Source organism: Cucumis sativus, chromosome 6, assembly GCF_000004075.3.
Source record: "Cucumis sativus cultivar 9930 chromosome 6, Cucumber_9930_V3, whole genome shotgun sequence".
In the NCBI taxonomy this organism is placed as follows: Eukaryota; Viridiplantae; Streptophyta; class Magnoliopsida; order Cucurbitales; family Cucurbitaceae; genus Cucumis; species Cucumis sativus.
The window spans coordinates 25,046,025-25,073,057 of record NC_026660.2 but is presented as its reverse complement, the minus strand read 5'-3'; the positions used below and the strand labels follow the sequence as shown (position 1 = coordinate 25,073,057).

At 30.7% G+C, this 27,033-nt stretch overlaps 4 protein-coding genes across 6 annotated transcripts; 3 read left to right on the top strand and 1 right to left on the bottom strand.

Moving 5' to 3' along the window:
- Positions 1-232: 232 nt before the first annotated feature.
- Positions 233-2,164, top strand: LOC101203080 (oxygen-evolving enhancer protein 1, chloroplastic). The gene is made up of 2 exons (XM_004141898.3): positions 233-628; positions 1,252-2,164. The coding sequence occupies exons 1-2, from the start codon at positions 389-391 to the stop codon at positions 2,008-2,010; spliced, it is 999 nt and encodes a 332-aa protein (XP_004141946.1). The 5' UTR covers positions 233-388; the 3' UTR covers positions 2,011-2,164.
- A 1,283-nt stretch (positions 2,165-3,447) lies between these two features.
- Positions 3,448-5,867, top strand: LOC101203318 (CASP-like protein ARALYDRAFT_485429). Its single transcript, XM_004141899.3, has 3 exons — positions 3,448-3,985; positions 5,243-5,375; positions 5,484-5,867. The coding sequence occupies exons 1-3, from the start codon at positions 3,855-3,857 to the stop codon at positions 5,676-5,678; spliced, it is 459 nt and encodes a 152-aa protein (XP_004141947.1). The 5' UTR covers positions 3,448-3,854; the 3' UTR covers positions 5,679-5,867.
- Positions 5,868-10,739: 4,872 nt separating this feature from the next.
- Positions 10,740-11,600, top strand: LOC101203564. Its single transcript, XM_004141900.3, has one exon. It carries the CDS (start codon positions 10,807-10,809, stop codon positions 11,269-11,271), a length of 465 nt encoding a protein of 154 aa, XP_004141948.1. The 5' UTR covers positions 10,740-10,806; the 3' UTR covers positions 11,272-11,600.
- A 7,851-nt stretch (positions 11,601-19,451) lies between these two features.
- On the bottom strand, positions 19,452-24,384 carry LOC101222802. Of its 3 annotated transcripts, XM_031888259.1 has the most exons (13): positions 23,789-24,384; positions 23,633-23,711; positions 23,234-23,282; positions 22,674-22,752; positions 22,428-22,511; positions 22,153-22,269; positions 21,565-21,990; positions 20,987-21,390; positions 20,774-20,873; positions 20,616-20,675; positions 20,451-20,537; positions 20,219-20,347; positions 19,452-20,121 (listed from the first exon to the last, which is right to left on the bottom strand). In XM_031888259.1, the coding sequence occupies exons 1-13, from the start codon at positions 23,789-23,791 to the stop codon at positions 19,819-19,821; spliced, it is 1,920 nt and encodes a 639-aa protein (XP_031744119.1). In that variant the 5' UTR covers positions 23,792-24,384; the 3' UTR covers positions 19,452-19,818. The 3 variants fall into 3 exon arrangements, with proteins under 3 accessions (XP_031744119.1, XP_004142026.1, XP_031744121.1); XM_004141978.3 differs by lacking the exon at positions 23,234-23,282 and having other exon boundaries at positions 19,819-20,121; positions 23,789-24,382; XM_031888261.1 differs by lacking the exons at positions 23,234-23,282; positions 23,633-23,711; positions 23,789-24,384 and adding an exon at positions 22,995-23,108 and having other exon boundaries at positions 19,819-20,121.
- Positions 24,385-27,033: the final 2,649 nt, after the last annotated feature.

Sequence of the window (27,033 nt, the reverse complement as noted above, 5' to 3'; positions counted from 1 at the left end):
AGGAGAATTGTGATTTTTCTAAAATAAATAACAAAATTGAGTAGGTGGACAATTGATTGGACTCAGAATTGAAATTTGAATGTTCATAAAAAGATTTAAAATATGAAAGCTGAAATGTTATTTATGATTAAAATATTTGAAGGCAAAAAAGGAATTAAAAAGTATATCCAAGTAGAAAATGAGTTTGTATGCCACGTGGAAGAAAATTGAGGCAAAGAATGATGAGGGAATCATCCAATGAGATTTTTCTTATCCAATTCATTATCTTACTCTAACCAAAACCACATAATTCATTTCCTAAATCCTCTCTACTCTCCGTTATAGTTTCAGTATCATTCCCCGCACAAAATTTCACTTCTCCTCTCTTACACTCAATCCGGATACAACAATGGCGGCTTCAGTTCAGGCGGCCGCGGCTACCCTTATGCAACCCTCCAAGTTGGCTTCAAGAACTACCACCTCTCACCTCAGATCTTCTCAATCCCTTTCTAAAGCCTTTGGCCTTGAATCTTCCGGACCTAGACTCACCTGCTCTCTTCACTCCGATCTCAAAGACGTTTCTCGCAAGTTTGCCGATGCTGCTAAGATTGCCGGCTTCGCTCTTGCCACTTCCGCTCTTGTCGTTTCGGTATGTTCTTATCGTACTTTCCTTCCACGATTACTTTCTTCTTATGATTCTCCACGATGCTTTATATTTGCGTTTGGATGTGAATGTCTGTATTGTTTTAGTTGCTGATATTGAATTGAGTTCTTGGAGAAAATAATTATAGTTCAGACTTAGAATGGGTAATTGATAATCTCCGAATTTGTTTAACTTAGTGGCAATTTCTTGCCAAATAAAGGATCAAACTACTTAGATCCAAGTGGAATAATCCATTTGATTCTCTGTGACTTAATAAAGTACCTGTTGTTCTTAATTTAACTTGTAATTCATTTTTACATTAATGATCCCATAACATTTTCATTATACTATTCAATCAAGGATTATTTGAAAATCAGTCCACCACATAGTCCACTGATGATATATGGTTAGTGTGTTACGGTAAGTCTTAAATGACTTAAATATTAGATACAGACTTTAAAGTTTTAAAGCGTTAAAGAAAATCTCACTTCAAGGACTTAATTAGTCTGAGTACACTTGATATATGAGATCTAAGAATGTCTAGACTGATTAACACTTGATATATACAAAGTGTAATCCTACAACTTGGTGAGCATCTTAATTGTTCGATACTTTTCATGTATTTCCAGGGAGCTGGTGCTGAAGGAGTACCAAAGAGACTCACCTTTGATGAAATTCAGAGCAAGACATACCTTGAAGTTAAGGGAACTGGAACAGCTAACCAGTGCCCAACCATTGATGGAGGAGTTGATTCATTTGCCTTCAAGGCAGGCAAATATCAAGCCAAGAAATTCTGTCTTGAGCCAACTTCTTTCACTGTGAAGGCTGAAGGAGTGAGCAAGAACGCCCCACCAGAATTCCAAAACACCAAGCTCATGACTCGTCTAACTTACACACTAGACGAGATTGAAGGACCCTTTGAAGTTGGTGCTGATGGTTCGATCAAGTTTGAGGAGAAAGATGGAATTGACTATGCTGCTGTCACTGTCCAGTTGCCGGGAGGTGAGCGTGTCCCGTTCCTCTTCACCATCAAACAATTGGTGGCTTCTGGAAAACCAGAGAGCTTTAGTGGAGACTTTTTAGTCCCATCTTACCGTGGCTCGTCTTTCTTGGACCCAAAGGGAAGAGGAGGTTCAACTGGATATGATAATGCTGTTGCATTGCCTGCTGGAGGGAGAGGTGATGAAGAAGAACTTGCTAAAGAAAACATAAAGAATGCTTCATCTTCAACAGGGAAAATCACTTTGAGTGTGACCAAGAGCAAGCCTGAGACTGGTGAAGTTATTGGTGTGTTTGAGAGTATTCAGCCTTCTGATACCGATTTGGGAGCAAAAGCTCCCAAGGATGTGAAGATCCAGGGTGTTTGGTATGCTCAGCTTGACTCTTAGGCCCCCCTTTCTTCTTTTATGATTGTGTAATATTGTTCCTTGTAAGTTAAAAGAGAGAGTTGCTAAACTTTCTTATGGAGAGAGACGCTAGCAGGGGTTCTATTTTTATCCAAGTTTGCATATAAAATCTTGTGCCTTTTCACTCTTTCTCAAACATACATTTGCTTAACTTCATAACTTTAGAGGAAGAGATGGAATCATCAATCTTTGAGATGATTTAGAGGAATGAATAGAATATATAAAACTTTTTAGATGAAATCTAAAGCAATTTATGAGAATTATGTTCAAAAGTAGACAATATCATACAATTGTGGAGATGGATTTAGATTTCACAACTACGAGAACAAGAGATCGAATCATCAATCTTTGAGATGATAATTAGTGACTTATCTACTAAACCATATCAAATCGACTATTCTTATTTTAGACAGTAATTTAGTAGATGAAGAATTTGTGGTTAAGTTGAAACAATCATTACTAAGATTGTTTAAACTATGAGCTTACTTGGCATTCCAATCCACACGTAATAACACACTTTTAACCCATAAAAATATTTTTTTAATCACTTAATTAAAGACATTAATGTCTCAACTCCTTTCTCTTGGAACAATCTCATACAATCTGGATATAGAATTAAGAAAAAGCAAGCCACATATTTCAGTTGCCCAAATAACAAATAGATAGGTATATATATTGAATTTATATCCAAATATTTACTATCTTAAATTCATTAGATCAATCCATGATTTACCATAAAATGAAATAGAACGTGAAAGTGTAATTTAACATATATATATATATATATCTTTATATCAGAGCCACAAAAAGGGAACATTGGTATTTAAGTGGAGAAGATAGCGAATCCTTAATGTATGGTTGATACCATAAAGATATGAAGATCTTTAATGTGAACATGAACATGGAATGGTATTATATCTCACAAGTGCCACCTATATAACAATTAATTAATTTTCCCTTAAAATTAATTTTGATTTAGTTGGTATAATAGTAAATGAACAAACATCCTTCCAAATAAATATTTTTTCTATACTCTTATTACTTAAAACAAAATAATTAAACCAATCTCAAAATTTATTGAAAGTTAAGCCCACATATACTATTTAATGGAATTTACTACACATCTTATCAAACTTATAAACCTATGAAATTTATCTTTTACAATATTTGAATTTCTAGCCTAACTAAGGTTTACAATTTATTCTTTGACTTTAAATTATATATATAAATCGTTGATACGAGTTTTAAAAATAAAATGATTGTTGTGAAATGAAAATTGATAAAACAATTTGAAGAGTATACAGATTTGATTTGACGGTTTTATTTTATTTTATTTGTTATTTCCTTTTTAAAATTTCCGGCATTAAAGAAATAAAGAAAGGAAGACGTTTCAACAAACTCGTCTTTAATGACCCAAATGTATCAACATTCATACAGTTAATCTCTCAATTACAATGCACTAAATTTATAAAAAAAAGAAGAAAAATAATCCAATAATTTAAATCATAAATTCACCATAAACTCTTTGTCCAAATTCTTCTGAATTCTGTACAGACATCGGCCAATCTGGTTGGAACAAGATCGCGGTGCATCACTGCCGTCGCCATTACATCCCTTCTTCTCTGATTTTTCATTTCTCGACAATTTCATTCTTTCCATCCACTAAATTATCAAACCCAAAAAACCCAATTCCATTTTCTCCATTTCAAGTTCTTCAGACCCAATTTTACTCGAAAATTGTCTAGTCTCCACCATTTCTGAGCGATGAATTTACGATCGAGGATAGTGATGGCGGCGGCGGCGGCGTAGAATAGTTGTGAAGGAAAATGGAAGAGCTGCCGGGGGCATTGGGCACAAGTGCAAGCTTGGCCCTCCGTCTTGGTCAGGCGATCTTTGCCTCGGCTTCTCTCTTCTTTATGTGTCTGGAAATTGAGTTCTATAGCTACACGGCTTTCTGGTAATCAGAATTTTTTTTGGCTCTGTTCATTGAGTTCTTAATTTCTCTCATTGGGTTGTTTCTGTTTTGGTTTTCTGATCGTTATTGGATTGAAACAGACCTTGTATCGGCTTAATCTTGCTGTAGTTAGCAAATTGTGTTGTATGCATTTTGTAAATTAGTGTATCAAATGTTTGTTACTGCTTATTCGGAATTCTATGCCATTGGGATTGATTAATGGATTGTTGACAACCATGTGTTTTTCCTACATGTTGTGAATTTAGATACTTTTGAAGTCATACTACTTATGGAATAACCTAGGAGCGTCTTCGTATTAGATTTTATCAAGGTGAGATAGTTGTCTCCTGAAATTAGTCAGAGTTTAAATATTAGGTTGTTTGCAGTATTTCTTTTCTATTGCTATCTTTAACTGTGTAAAAAGTATTTAAACGAAGATTAGCCGATCTGAGATGTGTTATTATACTACTGGAATCATTCCAACAGGAACTATGTTCTTCGGAAGTGAGATTTGGTAATGAACTTTGTATTGGAAACAACAGCTCTAGATGCAAAAGTGTCTAAATGATAAACTTTGTTTTAGCTAAAATGAGTATGATTTGCTATCAGTAACCCAAGGACTCCAATAGACCACATTCCATGATCAAAGTATTAGATGATATAATATTAATTTACTTTCATCAATTAATTTTAATATTTTGATTCAATTGGTGATTTACCGGAAGTGGTCAATGAGATTATATGTTCAAACTCCACAATGTTACTTCCTTCCCATTTAAGATTGATTCTCACTGGTTGGTTTTTCTACGTGTTTTCAAGCCCACAAGTCTGGATAAGTGTTTAGGGACTCTAACATAACATAAAGTCAATTACACAGTTCTCTGTTATAGTTAGATTAGCTTTGTTTACGAGTAATTAAGAGTTCACATTTTCCTTACTGTAAGGAGCAAATTTCTTGCTTCCATCATCTTCTTCTAAATGTTAAGCCATGGTTTTTTGTTGTCATTGTTATACCCTAGTGGCAGCTATTTCAACATAAGGATAACGACAAGAAGTTTAATTTAAATTTATCTATTAGTTGGATAAGTTTGCATCTTAGGAGGAATTGCGAAAGATGATCATCCAGGAGAATATAATATGTGATGCAAACTTGAGCTAATTTTTTGTTGTTTTTGCCATGTTCATACATAAACCTTCAAAAAATATAGAAGATCCAAAATCTCAAGAAAACTTTGTCATTGCTCATGTTGATTCCCTCAGCTATCTGGTGACAGTCATGGGATTGATGGTTCCTTGGAGTTTGACATTGGCAGTAGTAGATGGATATTCAGTTTTTGTTAGGCATTTACCTCCTCAAACAAGAGTAACGTCAATCATCGTCACCGGAGATTGGGTACGGGATATATTGTGTGGGAGACAAAATATAATTAACATCTTTGTTCTTTTTCTCCTTGTAGTAGAAAATGAAAGAAAAAAACATATAACATTTGCTGTGTCATAGGTTCTATCATTTCTCTCTTTGGGCGCTGCTTGCTCGACAGCCAGTGTCGCTGATATACTGCTCGAAGCCGGGATTTCGTATTGTTCAGCAAAGCTTTGCAGTAGATATCGGCTTTCTGCAGGAATGGCATTCTTGTCATGGTTTCTTTCTTTAGTTTCTTCCCTCTTCAATCTATGGCTTCTTCCTTCTTTGTAGAGTTGATCTTGTTAATGTCATTTTTTGAGAACTGTAAATGCAAAAGGTAAAAATAAAAATAAAAATAAAATATGACATTGATGCAAAAATTTGTCCAATTCTGGAAACTTGGATTGGATAATTGTAAAATTAATTCGATTCAATAATCAGAAGTGCTATGCAAGTATTGAAGATGAATCATTTATGTTATTTTCAATTTTCACATCTGTGGTTCTTTATATATATATATAGGCATGTTATTTTTTTTAAAAAAAAAAAACTATATATACACTATATAATGTATAATAGGTGAAATAATATATCAAAATATGAAATGATATATTCTATCTAATGCATTATTTAACTTAGTCCCTTATTTACCAAGTAGTGTATAAGCATTTTTTATGAGGAAAACCAATTTTCTCATATGCGTTCAGAAACACTTTTCAAACCAAATGATTTTGGTTAGTATTAAAATGCCTTAGGACATTTTTAAAAGTTGAATTACTAGCTATTTGAAATATTTAGATCAAATTTTTATTTGAAACTTTATTGATTTTATGTTTCTTTTGTCATGGTAAATATGTATTAATTATTTTAGAAATGAGTTGATATTTCTGTTATATTAAAAAAAAACCATGAAACAATGAGACTAGAATGAATATTATATATTAAATTAATTAATTTTAATCACGAAAGAGGTTTTATATCATGTCACCGTTGAATATTTTAAATACAAGATTGAAGTATAGAAATTCGAACATTAGACTCGTATTGAGTATGATATTGAGAACATTAGAACGTAGGCCGATAAATTTTAATTGAGTATGATATTGTAAACGTAGCATCAAATGAACCATATTAGATGAAATAAAATGAAAGAAGTATAAACTAGATCAAAATAAAAATTGAAATGATTTAGATTGATATGCTAATAAAGAGATATTTATACAAAACATTTAAAGATTATAAAAACATAAAGACAAAATCATTCATCACTTATTATATATCAGGAGACAAAAATCTTGAATAAAAGCTAAAATAATTAGATGCTAATTAAAATCTCATATAAATAAATATTATAATTAAAGAAGCTTAAAGAAAACAATTAAAATGATTGATTAGATTAGATTAGATTAAATGAAATGGGGGGACAAAAAATAAGAAAAATGGGACAGTGATGTCTTTAAAATATTGTTGATTCAAGTCCATAACTTAGGGGGAATGTCTTTATTATTTGGTACTTTGTATTCGTTTGTGACGGTGAGAACTCCCCTTTGGTGGGACACCCTACCCTAAACCCTAACTTGGACCCCTTCACTTTTCTACTCATTTTAATTTAATTGTTTCATTTACTTACATAATTTGTATTTTAATTTATAGCCCACCAAATAAACAAATTTAATACAAAACCAAACCCAAACCATATGCATGAAACCAAACTCTTTGTATATATGTATGTATACCTCTCTATGGATAGTCCATGGATTTTAGATAAGATAAGATTTTTTATCTTATTTTCAATTTAAAATATCATTTGAATATTCTTTTAAAATATATATTTATTGACCTTTTTAATCCATTAATTTTTAGAAGATGGAAACTTAAAAGGTTAGGTTTGAGGTGACTTTTAAAATTGTAAGGATTCATCAAACACATGTCTTTCTAACTTGAAAACTAAAACACATTTTCAAAAGCCAATTTACTCATAATTTGATACTAACCAAAATGTATTAATTAGCAACCAAAAAGCTTAGCAGTAAAATCTCTCATGCTTATCAGGAAAAGTTGTATAGAGTACAGAATGTGATTATAATTAATGTCTATGATATTTATCAGCTTAAAAGGCCAACACAAAGTTTGGGTTATATGTGGAACATATCATGTGACTATAAGAATATATATAGAAAGAAAGCACACCAATCTTCAAAAATGAAATATGGAAGTGACTAATAAGCCCCCCCCCCCCCCCCCCCCCCCCCCCCACTATAGTAATATTGTAAAGTTAGTGTGTGCCTGGTTGGTGAGGTATAGCATTTGTTATGCCAGCAAATTTCTGCCCTTTTCATCATTTATCCATATCATATTCATAACACATCAAAATAAAAATTATATATACATATAGCATGTGAAGGGCTTAATTAAAATCCTTTATCAACATTTTCACAACCATATATAATAATTGAGATTTATATTTAAAACACAAAAGGGGGTTTTCTTTTAAATGAATCCTTTTTTTAGGTTTGGAAGCCCCAAGTTGGAAGAAAGTGACAAAAGAAAATTTAGAGAACCAAAAAAAAAGTAGTATACCTTTTTTTTCCTTTTCTTTCTTTTGTAGGGTCATTAATTTGGTACCAAAAATGAAATAAATAAGTAATAATTTTGCAATGTATTGTGGTGGGTTTGATGTATCTCATTATTGATGAGTGGGATTTAGGGGTTTTATTGAGGGAGGATTTTGAGAGAAGCTTCTAGGAAGGAATTGGTTTGAAGAAGGGAAATCCAATTGTTTGTTTCATTCAATTATTTAATATTTTAACTATGATTTAGTGTTCATCAATAAATATTTAATTAGTTAAAATTAGCAAAAGGGAACAAACCCAACTTTTAAAGACAATGTATATATATATATATCTAAATAATTGAGATCTATGTGCAATAGATCAGAAGTTCCTTGTATGGATAAAAAAGAAAATTAGGCCAAAAATAGCAATCTTAACTATTTTGAACTATTTCATGACGTATGCAAAAAACATTATTAACTAAGAATAATTATCTAATCATATACAATAAGATTCTATAAACAATCAAAGTTGTAGGTGGAAAATGGAAATTAAAGGCCTACCAAATTTTATTTTCTATGGATGTTTGGTATTTTACCAGCTAATGGTGGTCAAGGTGATGATATTCTAATAAAAATAGTTATGAAAAGATGAATAAATCATAATATATATAGATATATTAAAAAAGAAAAAAGAAAGGGGGCCGGTGGGCCGGTGGGCTGAGCAAAGTTGGGGTTCGGCCCAGCAAAATCAGATAAGGTCTCGCCATTGTTTGTCGGATTGTTGGAGCTCCTTGTTTTGTAGATTCCGAGGTCATTTTTTTCACGTGCTTTTTTTTTCTCTTTGATATTCATGATGTCAATCATTTGATTAAGCTCTAAATCTTTTTTCAATCACTACCCCTACTCTAATGATTTTCCTAATCTGGGGTTTATTCAATCAATTACCAATTTAGCATCTCTTTTTTTTAAAAAAATTAAAGATTCTTTTTTCTGCCTTCATTTATGCTTTATATACATAACCAATTCAAATATGGAATGTATTCATTATTTTAACTATTTCAATTGTATTTAAGTTGACCTGTTTAAAGGCCTTTTTTTTTTTTTTAATTATGTTTTGACCAATTTTTCAAATACCATATATTGGAGTTTCTCATTCTATATAATTAATTAGAATAATAGAAGAAAAATGAGGAATGTATATTCTTTTTTAATTTCTGTATCTCATGGAATATTAATGACATTCGTGCTTAGGTTTTTTTTTTTTTAATCTTTGAAATTTTTGTGTGTGGTTTTCTTCCTTCTTTTTCTTGTTTTCCTTGGTTTCATGTAAGTTTGAAATTCAATTATAACTTTATGTAATAAATATTTCTCTATATTGCTTTTTTCAAAGTAGAAAAGGTAATATTCTATCCTTTTTCGAAAATTGGTCAAATTTCTAAATATTGTTACAAATATAATATATTCAACTTTCAAACGTTTTGAGACGGCATGATATATATATATATATATATATATATTATATATATTTGTGCGTCAACTTATAGTTATAGTTAAATATTTAGGTTAAAAAATGGTGTAGGTATATGTTCACATTTATTTTAATTAGTAATAAAAATGCATGTGTTTCTCATTATCCTAAAATTATGTTATTTAAAAAATGGATGCTAAACACATTTAATGAAATAATTTATTAAACATTACCAAATGAACTCTTAATCATGAGTAGAGATTCAAAAGTTAAAGTAAGGTGTAGTAATATTTTTTTTTTTTTCTAGTATGATGAAGTGTGGAAGAAATTCAAAACTGGAGACATTTTAATATAGTATTATGTGCTTGTTGAAGTACGTTTCCTTTGATCAATTTAATTTCTCTTTAGATTTATGGTTGCAAGTTGTTTTTATATTAGGATTGTACCATGTTGTTTTAGAAGATAGTTTATTATTATAGTCAGGTTGGCATTTATTTTCACAGGTATTTATATCTAAACATTTTTCAATATCCCACGTTTTAACTTTTGACATATATGAACTATCAAGGGCAAAACTATATATACATATAAATTATCACTTATGTCCACTTTTTTAAATTTTATTATTGTTTTATCATCTATATTTGATTTGCACCATAACTCACCTAAACTAACTAATGGAACAAGCTACTAGCTAAAATATAACAGTTCAAAACTAATGAAAGTGTTATAGTTGATAATTATATGGTTACTGATAAAATTTTAAGCTGAATTTAAACTATTAATAATCAAATTAATAAACATTTTCAACTAATAAGTTCTGCATAGTTATTATTTTACCAAATCATACCAGAGTATAAAAGAAATAGAAACTAATTTGTACAAAATAAAGGTGAAACAAATATTAAGTAAAAAGTAACTCTTACTTGTTGAAGTACATAACAAATTTAAATGAAAGTAGAAATTAAAAACCTCTTTTAACTGAAGTAAAAGTAATTTTTTTTGTAAAAAAAGAAAACTAAAATAGAATTTAAACGGTTAGCTTTCAAGTAAAACGTAGAAATTTTACCTCGAGAAGATGAATAATTGACGTGGGTAGGTAGTAAATATGATGAGTAGGGTCATTATTGAAAGTACACAACGCAAATCCCTTCCAACCTGTCACGACCGACTCACAGCCTGGCAGTCCCCACTCTTAATTAAAAACAAAAATAAATCGGGTCCACATCACTATTTTCCAAATCCTACGTGGCACACGCTGTTTGGAAAGAAAAGTGTAGGCCCCCACCTTCCTTATATATAAAGAACCACCAACGCGTCCTCTAATCCCTAACGCCTCCAATTCCGCCACCCGTTGTGTTCTCTCTAATTACCTCTGCCGTGCCTCGCCGCCGTTAATGGGTATTTGCAGTTCTTCGGAATCTACTGCCGTTGCCACTGCTAAATTGATCCTTCACGACGGAAGTCTGCAGGAATTTTCGTATCCGGTTAAAGTTTCGTACGTTCTTCAAAAGAACCCGTCCTGCTTCATATGTAACTCCGACGAAATGGATTTCGACGATGCTTTGTCAGCCATTAACGACGACGAGGAGCTTCAACTTGGACAGCTGTATTTTGCGCTGCCATTGAATAGGCTGAAGCAGCCGCTTCAGGCTGAAGAAATGGCGGCATTGGCTGTCAAGGCCAACTCTGCGCTAATGAAATGTAGCGGGGGAGATAAATGTGGCCACCGACGGAGATCGGTGTCTCCGGTGGTTTTTACGGTTGAGGAACTGAAGACTCGTAAACGAGTGGCGGCCGGCCGTGGTGGCGCCGGTGGAAGAAAAAAGTTCGCGGCGAATTTGATGGCGATCCCCGAGTAGGGTCCTTTTTGGAAAATGTGATGGGCTTGTTGTGTAAATAACGGAAAACAGGGGCTTCGTGGTTTAGGTTTTTTTATTTGTTTTTTCTTTAAAAAAAAAAAAAAGAAGACAAAAAACAAAAACAAAACAATTGGACATTTGGACCTGTTTATTATTATTTTAAAAGTAGCACTAGCAGAATAGGGCATCCCACAAATGAAAAAGATAAATGTAGATTAGTCCATCTCATTTATCTTTGATGAGACTTCACATATTTTGATGACACCTTTTGGAGGTTGATCTTACAATTTTACCCCCATTTCTTATAAAATATATATACATTATGGAAACTCTATGTCCAAAATTGACTCAATAGATAAACCCAAATTACTATCTAAAACAAAAAAGTTGATGTGTTTGTCACTCTATAGTGGTAGGAATAAATACTTTATGGATTTAAATGAAGTACCATCACATTAACAAGAAGAAAAATGTCAATAAGTTATAAGTAAAAGATAACAAAGGAATGAAAGTCTACTAAATCATTTTTTCAACTATATGCTCAAACAGTTCCTAGAACTTTACCATGTATTTCTTTATTCACTAAAAAAAGTTTCACAATCTTATTGGAAGATGTAGTACTTGATACCTTGACTACAAAATTCATGGGTAGAATCTTTTAATATTGATTCATGACATGTCTAACCATATGAATCATGTTCACTAAACAATTAATTATATTTTTTTAAAATTAGAGATTCAATATGTTATTAAGTGAAGAGATGAAAACATAAGGTTTCAATCTCCTAAACAAGTTTTTTTGGTTTTTAATAAAATATTTAAAATTTGAACTATTATAGTAGAGTTCTTGTATAGTGTATTAAAAAGTGTTAACAAACATATATGAATGAAGTTGGATGTTGATATTCACGTCTTGACTTTTTTAGGCAACAAATACCAACTTGCACCGACTATTAAATCTTCATTAGTTTACATTTAAATATAATTACCATTCCTCTAAATTTTGTGTTCTAATTTATACAATTTTTTTTTGAAAAATCATTAGTTTATTTATTTTTATACACTATAAACTAATCTGTAACAAAAATCAAATCAAAATAACTAATTATATCACTTTCACATTATAATCAAACTAATATGCCACCTTAAACACACGTTGGTAGTTTAATCATTCCTACTTTATATAAAATATATAAATATGTATTTAGTAAATAATTTCTTAGTCATAAACATTTCCAAAGCACTCCGATTAATAAAATAATAATTTGCTTGAATAACAATATAAGATCAAAATTAATAAAGTCAAACTAAGCAAAATGTATGAAAGTGGGGTTATGCATAAGATGTTTGCATTATTTGACAATTGCAACTAAATGTAATTTATAATAATAATAATCTGATTAGTCGATGTTGAATAATTAATTAAAGTTATCCTGTTTTAATTCTCAACCATGCTCATATATTGGAGACAGTAAGCAATTTTGTAATTTACTCCACAGTCATTTCGGGGAAACTTCCTTCTAATGTGCACTTTTTAGATAAAATTACAGTAATTAATTAATGTAAACATCATTTAGAAAGTCTTCTAATTCGGAAATTAGAAATAAAGAAAGCACTGTCTTTTTGAAGGAGGGTTAAATATATGTCTAAATTGTCAAAAGTAGATTTAGCTCAAGTATTTCATTATTGTATTTTTTAAACAGAAATAGGTATTGTATTTGAGTAGATTATTGTTTTCCATATATATCATAGACTATTATTGGAAAAATAAGCATGTCATTTACTATAATCCGTAAAAAATAATTTAGGTCTTATGCTTAGGAATTATTGAATCCCGTTTTTGGTAATCTTCTAACTTCCAGAAAACAAAAGGAATTTGGAAAAGTGGTCTTTGCTTTTATTTATTCTATGTATAATTCGTTAGGTGTAATTGTAAAATTGTATCCATTTTGAAAAAGGAGACAATCTTTGATTTGGTAGGTAAGGATTGTAAAGTTGTATTTTTTTTTTACCCACAAATAACATGTGATTGTTCGAGCTCATCATCTTAAATTGTCTTGACTATTAAATATGAACAAAAATAACTTTATCCTTGAAATGTTTTGTTCATTTCTAGTTTCTTTTCTTAAATTTAAGAAAAATATGTTTTAAATGCGTCTCTCAAGAGAGTTTTTCATCGTGTATTGATCATCACATTGGTAAGTTAGACAAATTCCTCTTCTTCTTGTTTAACATGTGAATTACGTGGCAATTGTTTTAAGATAGTGTTTCGCACTTTAATGGTAGACGATTCTAATGCATTATTCATGTAACCGTCACTAAAAATATCACTTCATCTCTAATTTGCATGTGTCGTTAAATATTCCATTAACCTCTTTCAACCTCCAAGTTAGAATTAAACTCTCTAAAACTAAATACAAGCTGAAACAAAGTTTGACAACAATTTGATTAATGTTTGAGAAAAGAAAGAAAGGTTTGGAATGGATAAAGGAAGAAGGGTAATGAGGAGTGAAGGATATATATTATTGGAAGAAGAAAGTGAAAGGACACAATTGGTTCATTAATATTAAGAATATGCGAGTTGGCAATATTATCTTTACATGGTTGGCTTATTTGTTGGGATTTGGGAATTTGGGTCCATTTGCTTCCCTCTTCTTTATGTAATTTATATAGGGTTTTAACTAAGGTCATGGCTCTCTCATAAAATTACCTTTTGAACTTTCTTGAAAATTTTGCCATTTTGGACACAAATGATTTGTGATCTTGTGGGAAGAAGAGATGGCTGTGGACCAGTCATGGAACTCAACTTGGATATTTGTATTCATATTTATATTCACAACCATTCTCATTAAATTATGGGTTTTTTTCTAAAAGGTTTTGTCTTTATGGTGGATTGAGATTGAGGGTGATTGGAAGAATTGGGGTTTTATGGTTTAAGCCTTAAGGAATATATATGGTTTACTTCAACTATATAGCTACCATATATAATGGTTAAGGAATATATAAAACCCATTTGAACAATTCCCTTTCACTGCACTTAAAAAATATATCACATCATGCTATCTATACATATAAAAAGGTAATATATATTAATCACATTATAGTCTACATCTAACTATGCCTCCCCTTATGAATATTGTAAAGTGAAGCCAAATAGAAGTTAAACTTTGAAAATATTACATGTATATACATAAAAACAAAGACTATAATCGTAGAATGTGACAAAAAAGCCTACAGTGATTAAATAAGATAATATGTATAAGCAAACTTTATCAAACTATAAAACAACAATTGAGTACATCTTAAATTACATATGTGTTTACATGATCATCCCCGAAAACAACCAAATGAGTGATAATATCATTTCGATTCCACTTATACGAAAAAAGAACACTTTTTGATGTTTAGAAATTTATCTGGTGGAATATTTTTTTCTGAAGAAAAAGTAAAAAGTTAATTAATAATACATTGGGTAGATTAGGCAGAATTGATGTACAGTCAGAAGACAGCTGTAGACGGAAGTGGAACCCAATATTTGTGGCATACATAAGGGTAAATCAGTAGTTTCCTATATCACAAAATCCCTTCATTTAGTATTCAATATTCTTTATTATTATATACATACATACACATTTATTTAACCAAAAAATCTTTCCTAATTTATGTTTTCAAAATTAAATTGGTGATTACTCCAACTAAAATTTTACTAAATCTGGGTTTTCGTACCCCCAATTAATAAAAACAATGTTAAAAGGTACGTTACGCTCCTAATATTCAACTTAAAATATCAATTATTTAATATAATTTTTTATCATCCAACGATTTCAAAATTTTCAACTTAATTGATTTTTACCGTAAACTTGTAAACTCTGCTTTTTTAGAAAAAGAAAACCAATTAGCTTTTTCTTTTTTCTTTTTTGTCCGTTGCTACTTGAAAATTCATTCCAAACTCTAAAACAAAATTTGATCAAATTGTATTTTTTTATTATTGTTGAAAAAAACCACAAAATTTTAAACGTAATAAAGTAAGGAATAATTGAAGGAGGAGTTAAATTTTGGTTTAATAATTAATTCCTAGGATTCTCTATGTGTTGAAAGAATATAGATATAATATATAATAATAGGAAAGACTATATATGTTATATAACGAAAACAATAATAATGATAATAATTAGGAAGGGAAAAATGAATATACGGTCAACTTGACATTGACTTGACCTATCATTAATTATGTGCAAGTTGGTGATGCTTGTCTCCTAAGCATTTCCACGTGCTTTATTTTCAATCAATTTAATATATTTATATTTTTTATGTTTTTTAAAATTTTCTTTTAAATTATTTAGGCTTATTGGCTTTGCTCCCGTAAATATGATATAAAAAAAAATGTGTTTTTTGTTTTTTCATTGTCCTTACTTCAATATATATCAAATTTTTTGTTATATTGTATAAAAATTTACGAAAATATAATAAAATTTATTTTATAAATTTTAAAGAAAAAGGCATCATAATCAACGATATGATATAAAATGTAGGTGTGTAATATGAGAATTTGATTTAATGATTGGTAAATAAAATGATGGTAATATTTAAATTAATAAAAAGGAAGAAAAACATTTATTGAATATTTGGGAATTTGAGGATGGGTGGAAATGTAATGATTCAGAGTGGGTTATGCGTTGGTGAAACAGTGGCATTGTACCATTGTTTGTTTTGGTGTGCTTTGGCATGGCATGGGGAATACATTCATTAAATTTTATTATATACTCTTTTATTTCTACATAATCTATGTTTTCCTTTATAATTATATACATTTTTTTTCTACATTCAAATTATCCTTGTAAGTTATTTAGTTTCAAATTCCGGCTAATATTAGAAAAATGATGTACAGTTACAATAATTAATTGAAAGTATATAATGCATCAAATGTTACCCTTAATTTATATGCATTTTTTTCACTAAAATGCTACCTTTTTTCATTTATATTAAATCCAATGTAAAATAAATAAAATGGAGCTACTATAAATTTTGAAATGATTATTTGATGAAGCCTTACCCTTCTTTTAAAAAGTAGCAAAATAATATTTTTAAAATATTGTTATATAATGAAAATATTTTGAATGTAATACTTAGATTTGCAATTTATTTTAAAATCGTTTTATTTTATATTTTAACTATAAAAGTTAATTTTAATATATTTGATAGAAAAATATTTTTAGTAGTCTGTATACCAATAGTTTTCTTTAAATAATATTTCCAATAACACTTTTTAGGAATTTTTTCAAAAATAATAATAAAAAAACTATTTACCATTCAAAAAAAGAAATCAATTATGAAGTCTATGTATATTGTCCAATTTGTTTTTCTTTTCAGTAATTTATTTTTTTCCTTTATAATAAAACAAAGAAACAAATACAAAATATAAAATGATCCCATATTAATTCACTATAAACAATTAAAGCAATGGTTTGTGGATGGCAGTGCTCATACCTCACACATTGGATGCAAACATTTCCCACCACCCAAATTCAATTTTGGATGGATCTATAATAATATATATATATTACATTCATCTGTGTGTTTTGCAATTAAATGGGTATTGCAGCACTGTTCTTTGGAATTTTATGAAATAAAGGAAAAAGGAACAAAAGTTTTATAAAATAACAATAATAAAGAAAGAAGAAAAAAAAAGGCAATGATCCAGCTTATATTATTCCCAATTTTAGCAATTTTTCTTCTTTCCTCTAACACTAATTGTACCCTTCCATTTCATACATCATTTTAATCTATCTAACAAATCATTCTTCATTTCTAAGATTCCCTTTACTAATTTTATAATATCTCCCATCGATTAAAAAAAAAATTATATGAAATCTATTCACCTATGCCTCACCTAAATTACTGCTTCCTTTTCTTCTTTTTTGTTTTATTCTCACAATAATTTTAAGTAAATATTAATTATTTATACGAGAAGTTTATGTTTTTGTTTCTGTCTTTAAAAAGAAAATTAAAGAAAAACAAAATCTTCCAAGAAAAAGTAATTACTGGGTTACTTTTGATAGTTCTTTTTTGAAGAAAAAAATTGCAACAATTTATACTCAAATAGATAGGAAAATCAAACCATACTTAATTGATAAACTTGAATCTAATTTCTACTTTCTTTTGTAATTTTGTACTGAATAATGTTGAATTTGAGACACCTGAAAGGATCGTTTTAATTAGCGAAATATGAATTTATGTTATTTTCACCAACACAAACCTTTTTTTCTTATATGTATAGAATTAAAAAAATTGAGGTTTATATAAGACATTTTTGGAGTGATTCACTAAAATCACTTTTAGATTTAAAAATTACCCTTTCAATATTTCTATATTGAATGACACTAAACGGATAAAACCAACAAAATTAAATCACATATACATATTCAAATTTAACTATGAAAATCACTCATATGTACTCTTAACGAGAGAGAGAAATGAAATTATCAAAAGAAAAGAAAAACAATATTCATAAGTATAAATTAGTCTCATTCAATCATAATCATCCACTAGTTAAATCTTAATTAATAAATAAAATTTAAGATGAATTACAAATATTAAAAGGGTTTTTTTTTAAATAACAATAATAAGAAAACAAATTATTCACCCTTTCTCGAACACAAAAATTCATTATACTTTGTTTGTAATATTTTATCCAATTGACTATTTTTTACAATTTTTTTATTAAAAGTATGCTACTTAAATTTCAAGATTTAATTTGGAAAAGAACAAAAAAAGAAGAAGAAAAAGAGAGAGAGAATAAAAGAATATAGTCCCATGTTGATGGGATGTGCTTTGAAAAGCAATATCAAGTTTTGTATTATTAACACAAAATAATAGGCATATTATTTCCAATCGTTGTTTTACTTTTTCTATTAAAAAATAAACTATTTTCCCAATTTGTATTATTCTTAAAATTTACTTATCTAATCCATTTAGAGTAAGAGAGATACAAACTTCTAATTTCTATCATCATTACTTAGTTAGAAAGAAAGATATAGTAAAAAAGTTATGGTTTATCCAATTATTTTTTTGGTAGAATAGTTGCTTGTAAAACAAAACTTTGTTTATTGTTGAATCCAATTATTAAAATTGGTTGCCAAATTAGGAGTTTGGATTATTATTATTGTTATTTTGGCCAAGAACAAAAGTTGTAAGTCAAATATTTTACTTGAGTAACAACAACCTTTGTTGATGGTTGTAATGTTTATCTAAATTGAATCTCAAGGAAGAAATGAAGATGATAATATCCTTATCCAATTGGAATCCTATGCTATTTTATTATTGAACAAACCCCAAATATGAATATACATTTACAATATACCCTTTTTCTCCTCTTTATTTATTCTACCAAAGAAAATGTTTAATAAATTTCAATCTTGTATATTGCTTTTGAGTAAAAGAAACAACCAAATAGCTAGAGGTTTAGTATTAGTTATATTGAAGTAGTGAACATTAAGAAAGAAAGTAGCTAAAAACTACATTATATATAGTAACTATAGTTAACATAATGTATCTAAATTGAATAAATCAATTATTGAAATTTGCAAGTGGATTAAGGAAAATTAAAATTTAAAAGTCGTTTAATAATCTTTTATTTTATATTTTATAAATTATGCTTTTAAAAAAAAAACTAAACACTTGTATTTTAAACCAAAACAAATAATTTTTTTCACAAAACTTCTACTTTCTTAATTTTAAATAAATCCTCTCAAATAATGGAGTGCCATTCACTTGCAAATTCAACCCCAAAATCATGTTTCCAAGGCCCACTACTGACTCAAATTTGGGCTTAACCGGATGGCAGGCCCAATATAGAGAGAAATTGGGCTCCGATTTACAAATATGGATCGGAATTGGGTTCAACTAGGACTGCAGGTCCGATAAACTTCTCAATACATACACAAGCTAAACCAAACCATGTTAACAAATTTGGGCTTAGTTAAGACATTTTATTAGTTCACTTTTTCCCACATCCTGTCTTGAACTTTTTTTTAAAAAAATTGATTATGACATTAATCACAATAACTATGGTAAAGACACAATTAGAAGTTGATTAAGTAATTATTGTATTAAGCATTTTGAAGCAGGTTTTTAGTTTGATATTGTGAAAAGATTCGAGATTTGATAAGGAAACAGATTGATACGGTGGTAACATGGTTTGTTCATTTTCTGCGCCGTACTTTCTTCCTTGACATGGGTCTTTTGGAATTGAAATTGAACATCTGAACCAATGAACTGATCTATACTAAGGATTTTATCAGAAATGAACTGATCTTCAAACTTAAATTTATTTACAACAAAAAATTTGAAATGTAGATGGTAACAACAATCACATACACAACTTTAAGATAACAAAATCCAAAAGGTGGAATGCCTCAGGATGCTGCCTTATGCTGCTCTTCGCCCAACCTGGTTTAGTGAACTTCTATGTACAGAAGGAAGAAAATATGTAACCCTTCCATTTTTTCTACACCATTCGAGGAGAGTTGCATTTGGGCAGCAGCTGTTTCACTTCACCATTTCCCTAGATATTAAATACCGAAAAGTGAAGTTGTGCGATATCCACTCAATGTTCTTACGGGACTTCCCGTTTTGACATTTCAAAACACTTCTTCTTAGAGATTCAGGCAAAGACTTTTGGATCATTTCCATCATACCAGCTGTGCACAATCTTGATTCTTTTGCAAATGACTCAACGATCTTCGGTAAAACAACTTTTTTGTCCTTGCGTATGCCGAATGTGGCTCGAATGTATTCTTCTTTTGCTGTCTCTAGCTCCTGCAGAACTGTTTTGGGAGTGTAAACACGAACCTGGAAGATGGGAAAGTTTAGTTAGAATACAAGACCACGTATGGTTCGTTCGTGTAAGAAACAAAACAACAAACTTTTCAAAGATGTTTTTCAATACCGCAGGATCCGAGTGGCAGCCTGTACAAAGTGCAAAATGTAAAAGGGGTTCTGACTGGTGGATTTTGTAGGCTAGTCGTTTATCTCCGTTTTTCAGTTTCGACTTCGAGGGAATAAGAAGAGAGAGCCACTGCAAACAGAAGAAACTAATCTCTTTATATTGATCATAGAGACTAAGAAACTATATCTGCATCTTTGTTCGTGACGACTCTTATTTTTCCCCTATGGCATACCTGTCCAGGCCGAGGCACTCGGCACCCAAGTATTGAACTTTGTATGGTGTCAACACTGATTGTTTGACCTCCTATGTTATATGCAGCCTGAATGGAGGCAGAAGTAAGATCATGATAATCATACAGAATTTACAAATTGTACTGTATCAACAAGATTTGTAGTACCTTCAAGAGAACAAACACCTTCTTCATATTGTTTTGTGGTATACCATAAGCCAAGTATGCCTTTCAGAAAAGCAAAGTACATATCATTAGTCTGCTTGTCTTAGAAGAACTAAAGAGACAAAGAATTCCAACCGTTTACAGTTATGAAAAATCATTACATGCATCATCAGGGAATTATGTACGTTGGTCCAGAATGCTAGCTTTTCCTCATGATTTAACTTCCTCGGATCGACTTCCTCTAACTTGGATATAAGTGACCTGACAACGTATAAGTATAACCAGTAGACATAAGATGCCTAAGCAATCACATTCCATACAAACAAAATCTTCTAGTAATATGACAAATGAACATCCATCCACATGTTGCTTACCTGAAATCTTGTAACAAGTGTTCGATTTCGATCAGTTTCTGACTATCCCTATAAATCCATGGCACTTCAACCATTGTGCTGTACGGGCCACTGAACTCTTTAAGACCTTCCACATGAAAAGGATTATCCAACCGTATATCAAATGATGGATTGTTCTTGAACCCGGGGCTCAACATGTCAAACTGATCTTGAGGAGAGAATGCGCTGATTGGCGAAGACGATGAAACTGGAGAGGAAAGACCATGATGTGTTGAAGGAGGATCTGAAAGTTTGCAGTATATGGCTGAAATGCATTTAACCATATCTTCAGAAAGACGATTGGCACTCTCAGGAACATGGTCCAGTATTTGAGTACCAAGGTACTCTGCTAGACTGGTTAAATTGGATGAAGCATTCTGAGCAAACTGCAAAAGAGGAACCATAAATCAATTAATAATGATATAAGCTTATCACCAATAAGATAAATGTCTTTTGTGGCTCCACATTAAGTTAAGAGAAGAGGTTCTCATTTTTTGATGAATGTCATAAGTACAGCTGAGCAAGATTGAGATGAAACAGAAGTTGAACTGGACAGTTACCTCCATCATGGACATCGGTTGAGATAGACAAGGCCGTACAGCTTGGCCCAAAGAATCCTCAGGAAGAGAAATTCTCTTTGAACAAACTGAATAATGTGATAGTGATGACTGACAACGGCGAACGCTTGAGTCCAACAGCTTGTCTTCACAAATTCCGCTATATTCCCTTATAGGATTTCCAAAAGAATCGTAGCCAGACTGAACAGCTTTGTCTTCCTTTTTCAATGTAACGTCAGGTACACAATTTACAGTATATTTGGCTTTTGGGGAGTTCACAGGCGATTTCAGCTTTTCGTCAGTGGTGGATGGAGACGTGGAGGATATTTGTCCATCAAATGCTTTTCGATACAAAGAGAGAAGATATTGTTCTAAATGTGAAACTTCCAGTTCCAATACTGCGATCTCTTTGATCAACTCGGTGGCTGGCTGTAATCATTAAAGTGGCTTTTAATATGTACCCATAATGTATGTAGATGGTAGCAGGTTGCAGTAGATTGTATTCAAATTTTAATGTGCATCAATGTGTAGTAACCTTATTTATAGAACCCCGTAATTAGCTTTGCTGAACCAAAAATTTTAAGGAGTTACCTTAGGTACTTCAATGTCGGTTGTATTGTCTTGAGAAGAGGATCTATATCCTAATGCATTTTCGAGCGTTGTGCGAACTTTGAACTGGTCTTGCAATCTCTTTTCAAGCTGAAGAATCTACATTACATAGTTTACAAAGACAATGGTGATCATTTAAGGTGTTGGACTATAAAATTTACCTTGTAGTGAACATTATTGTGTTTTTGGTGTTGAAATTTGGAAAATCAATTATCAAAAGAAGGTTAGAAGAATATAAAGTTTATCTTCTTTTATACCTCTTGTTTAAGAGAAGAGTGTATGTTTGTTTTTGGGAAGCTTTTCTTCGTTGTCTTCATGGATTCCTTGAAGTAGCTCGTGTCCTAGGACCAGATCAAACCCGAAAAACAAACATAAAATATGAGAATACGTTCAGGTTCAGCAGCAGGCTAGTCTTGTGAGTTAATACTAACGAACTCTTTTTTTGGCGAAAATAATAACTGTAATTTCTTTTGAAGTAGAAGGCTCATAGAAGTTAATCTGACCAGTTTCATACGATTTGAAGCTTCAAAGGACTTATCCAACCCTTCTTCCTCAACAGTATCCTTGACCATGTCTAGAAAACTGACAATACAAAAAGAGAAAAGAAGAATTAAAATATAGAAATGGAGAAAACAAGACATTAACCTTTTAATTCCATTTGGATACACTTAATATAAAAATATGTAATGATACTATGTTCCGTGAATTCTCTTAACACAAAAAGGAAAAGCAAATATTCCACTATCTAGCACCCATAACCCCCCAATCATTATATCTATCAACTAGAAAAAATGGTGCAACAAAGATGCATATCAGAAAGATACAGAATATATCAGGTGTTGAACCCCCAACTGAGCCACGATTCGGTATTTGCACCAAGCAAGAGCTACAAAAACCGTATGATCCCAAGATTCATCTGTGATGATCTACATCTTTTCAGCAAAAATAAAAGGAAGGTACCTAATTTCCCTTCTACAGTCTCTAGATAAGTCATGAATTATGATTCCACAAAATCCAAATTGAAACAGTAAACCAATGCGTCCACATATTCTACCATTCTCACCCAATAACAGAAAAGGTAGAACGACTGAAACAGTGTAGAGATTTCAGATCTGAAGAAGTAGAACAAGAGAACGAAGTTAACAGTTAAGCTAATTGTCAAAAGTTTCCAAAACCCATCTCAAGAAAACAGAGCTTGAGTAACAAGAAGAAAGAAGAAAAGATACAGCTCTATAAGCAGAGAACCAACAGCAGTTTTCTTTAGACCTCTGGTTTCAAAGTTTGGTAAGCCGACAGAAACAAACTCTTAGACTTTTTTACTATTTAACCAACTGAGGACTCATTCTAGTTCGAGCACATATCGAGTATTCAGAACAAAAGGAATAACCATTACTAACTAACAAAAACACTCAATGAAACAAGGATAAAAGAAAAGAAAACCAGAACAGCATCAGAAGCTAACCTCTTAGAACGCTTGTGCAGTGGCATTTCTCTATTTTGCAACATTTTTGCACCGTTTTCAGTCTCTTGAAACAGCATATCTGAGAATCAGCTCCAACAGTAAATCACAAGTTGGGTGGGAAGAAGAAGAAGAAGAAGAAGAAGAATGGTACATTACCATAAACAAACAAGTTGATCACAGGCGGTCAGATTCAGAGCAGGAAGTTGAAGCAAAAGGGCATTCAGAAATCACAAGCTAAACTCCAAATCTTTGTTCATTCATTCCCAATATTTAAGCAGAACACAGAGCTTTTGCAAGTGACCAGAAAGCGATGATGATACGGGCGAGTTCACAACACGAGCGACTGAAGAAAGCTAGTAACAAAAGAGCTGAAATGGGGTTACACAAAACCCACAAATGCAGCTATGTAAACCAAGCTTTTTGACCAATGAACTTGACAATGAAGATGATTTCACTCTCTGAAAAATGTAGTATGGCTTTTGTAAATGAAGGGCTTTTGCATTAAAAGGGAAGAAAGCAGCTGGCTAGGAGGAGAGCTTTAAGTTGAAGAAGAAAAAGAAAGTTAACAAAAACATTCATGCTCAGTAGACCCCTTAAATGTCAAAATGGTGAGAAAGTGGACAACTTTTCATGACCCGCAAACCGAAGATGCAATTACAAGGAGAAAATTAAGCTTAATTTGACTGTTTATAAGCAAATAAAATACAATAAACAGACAAACAAATAACAATAATTCCAATTTTTTGCCATTGTTAGGAATAGAATCCCTCACATTAGACCCCAAATTCCACATTCTCTTCTCTTGTTGGCAAGTCAGTGGGAGTTGGTCACCGATCTCTCCTTCTTTGTCTCTTTGCTGACTTTATATAGTAATTTGTTTCATTTACATTTGTCTCTTTTGTACCATATATTTTTTAAACAATTTTATTCATTCTTAATTTACACAACTTCTCTGTACCCTAATACCTACTCTTTCAATAATTCATTCTTGGCTTCGTGATCTGATGAAGAAAAAAAACACCAAAAAACTAAATAAAACTGAAATCAAAACATGTTACTGGCCACGTGGGTGGATATCATTTTCAAAACTCAGGAAACATCATTGGTGAAATTTTGAGATTCATCCATTGGGACAAAGGTTGCAATTTCCACACCCTTTTGGATCTACAAATGCAAAAACTTGTCATTTCTCAAGAAAAAAAAGAAGAATAGATTTGAGAATAACCCCATTAAAAAAAATATATAAAATTTTAGGTGATATGAGAGGTAAAAGCTAGCAAACAAACAGATGGTTGAGGTAAAAGAAAAGTAGGGGGTGACCTCAAAAGGAATGAAAGGGGTGGATAAAGGAGACATTGGATGCTTAGAAAGGGGATGAGGGATTTGTGGGGTTTCACTTTGTCTAAATACCCTTTAATTTTAGAAAAATTTGGAGAGATACCCACAATTGTCTTTCAGCATCCAAGAAACTAACTTTTGTCACAGAATCCTCAAGTATTAAATAAAGGAAGAAAGAAAGAGATTTGATTATATATTTTTAAAATAAAAACTAATGTGATTTCTGAGAATTGACCTTCTCTTACATCGATACACAAAAGAAAAAGAAGGAGCTTGTGCGTGTGTTAGAGTGGTAAGGTCTCTCTTTTTGTCGTCACACTCACTTGTTTGGCTAAAAGGAAGACTTTTTTTTTTTTCCTTTTACTTCTTAAAGATAGAGAGAGAGAGAGAGATATAAAGATAAAGAGTATGAACAGAGAAGAAATTGATATGGGGAAGTAAGAATCTGATCTCTGTCTTAGGTCCTTAATTGTTTAATGTTGAAATCAAAGTCAAAATCTAGGGAACTGAGTAGTGGCATCAAGTGGGTATTAATCTGATTGGTTAATTGCTGATCATTTACATTCAAAATCTGATTAAATCGTTGGTTTTGTATAGTTATTACTCCAACTCCACGTGATAAATTTTCACATAATTTACAGTTCATTCATATGAAAAATATTTGGAACAGTTTAAGATAACCAATCATTCAAAAGTTTTTTTTTTTTTTCGATATTGTCATATTATCCACTTCAAATATAAACATTTCGTCATTTTCACATGTACATAACCATAAACTATAACATAAACTCTAAACTGACTTTAGTTTACATAACACTCCTATGCTTTTAAAAGTTGTCATATTACTCTCAACTTACACTGTTTAAATAGAAATCTTGTGAAACATCTATGCACAACTTACACTTAGAATCATGTAGTAATTGCTTAAAATAAAAATAATGTGGTGATTTAAATTTTTGTTTTAGGTCATTACCACTCCATTTCATATTTCGATTTTTTTTTTACTAGGTATGTTTTTAAATGTTTATAATGTGTGAAAATATAATATAACGATATGTTTTAAATAAATAACAACTTTTTTTCACAATTTACCTAAGTTTAATATAAAGCTTTTGGTGACACATTCGTTTGTCTTTTTCTGAAAGACATAGAGATTCAAACTATAAATTTGATTGTTAATAACATTTTTGCATGTCAAAGTTAAATTATATCGGGTTTAGTTGTAAAGGATGGGAGGTTGGAGTGAAGTAAGTTAAAAGAGAAAGTTAAGGGGAAAATGAATTGGTTATAGAGAGAAAAAAGTAAAGAAAATGGGAGAAAAAGAGGGTAGAAGAGTGTTGGTGAGGGAAAGTGGAAAAAATAAAAAGAGGAAAAGTATGGTTATAGAGTCCCAACATAAATGATAAAAAATATTAAAGAAAAGTTGAAAACTTTTTCCAAATGCATTTGGACAATGAAGTCAATGCCAATCATATCCAGCAAAAGGCATCTCTTTATCTCTCTACAAGAAATGGATTTTAATGGCTCCAACAGCATATGTTAATGTCAGAAAATGACTATATAATAAGACATGTCTCTTCTTACCATATCCTCTTTCTCTTTTTCATTTATCTCTATTTCTTCTCTCTTCTTTCCTATATCATTTTTTGCTATTTTATCATTCTTTAGATTCAAACCCTCATACCATTTTCTTTAAAGACAAAAAAAAGCCTAAAATTTTGAATATCTATCAAAATTTTAGTCTGCTTCTTTTATATACCTTTCAAAATCTTTTAGTTCAAATGTATAAAAAGTTTACAAAATTAAAAACAAACTATTTAAGTCTCATATTTATCTTAATTTCAAATGAGAATTCGAAGGGTTAAACGATAAACTTAGTTTCACTAATTTCATAAGGTTTCATTTACCACTCAATTTTAATTTTCTTCCAAATTTATAAATTCAAAATAGTTTGTTTTAGTCAAGTTATTCACAAATTGTTTATGTTAAAAGCCCAAATAATATAGAATAAATTGAATATTGTTAAACGATATGATTTAAAATTTAACTTGTAATTAAAAAGA

What these genes read in the sequence shown, in the direction of transcription:
- LOC101222802 (XM_031888259.1), bottom strand. An exon ending in CTTCAAATCGTATGAAACTG is followed by an intron (nt 22,512 to 22,673) that starts GTCAGATTAACT and finishes ATCTGGTCCTAG; the next exon opens with GACACGAGCTACTTCAAGGA. An exon ending in AGGTGTTTGTTCTCTTGAAG is followed by an intron (nt 20,538 to 20,615) that starts GTACTACAAATC and finishes GCCTCCATTCAG; the next exon opens with GCTGCATATAACATAGGAGG.
- LOC101203080 (XM_004141898.3), top strand. Translation starts at nt 389, where the DNA reads ATGGCGGCTTCAGTTCAGGCGGCCGCGGCTACCCTTATGCAACCCTCC. An exon ending in CTTCCGCTCTTGTCGTTTCG is followed by an intron (nt 629 to 1,251) that starts GTATGTTCTTAT and finishes ATGTATTTCCAG; the next exon opens with GGAGCTGGTGCTGAAGGAGT.
- LOC101203564 (XM_004141900.3), top strand. Translation starts at nt 10,807, where the DNA reads ATGGGTATTTGCAGTTCTTCGGAATCTACTGCCGTTGCCACTGCTAAA.
- LOC101203318 (XM_004141899.3), top strand. Translation starts at nt 3,855, where the DNA reads ATGGAAGAGCTGCCGGGGGCATTGGGCACAAGTGCAAGCTTGGCCCTC. An exon ending in TATAGCTACACGGCTTTCTG is followed by an intron (nt 3,986 to 5,242) that starts GTAATCAGAATT and finishes TGATTCCCTCAG; the next exon opens with CTATCTGGTGACAGTCATGG. An exon ending in TCATCGTCACCGGAGATTGG is followed by an intron (nt 5,376 to 5,483) that starts GTACGGGATATA and finishes GCTGTGTCATAG; the next exon opens with GTTCTATCATTTCTCTCTTT.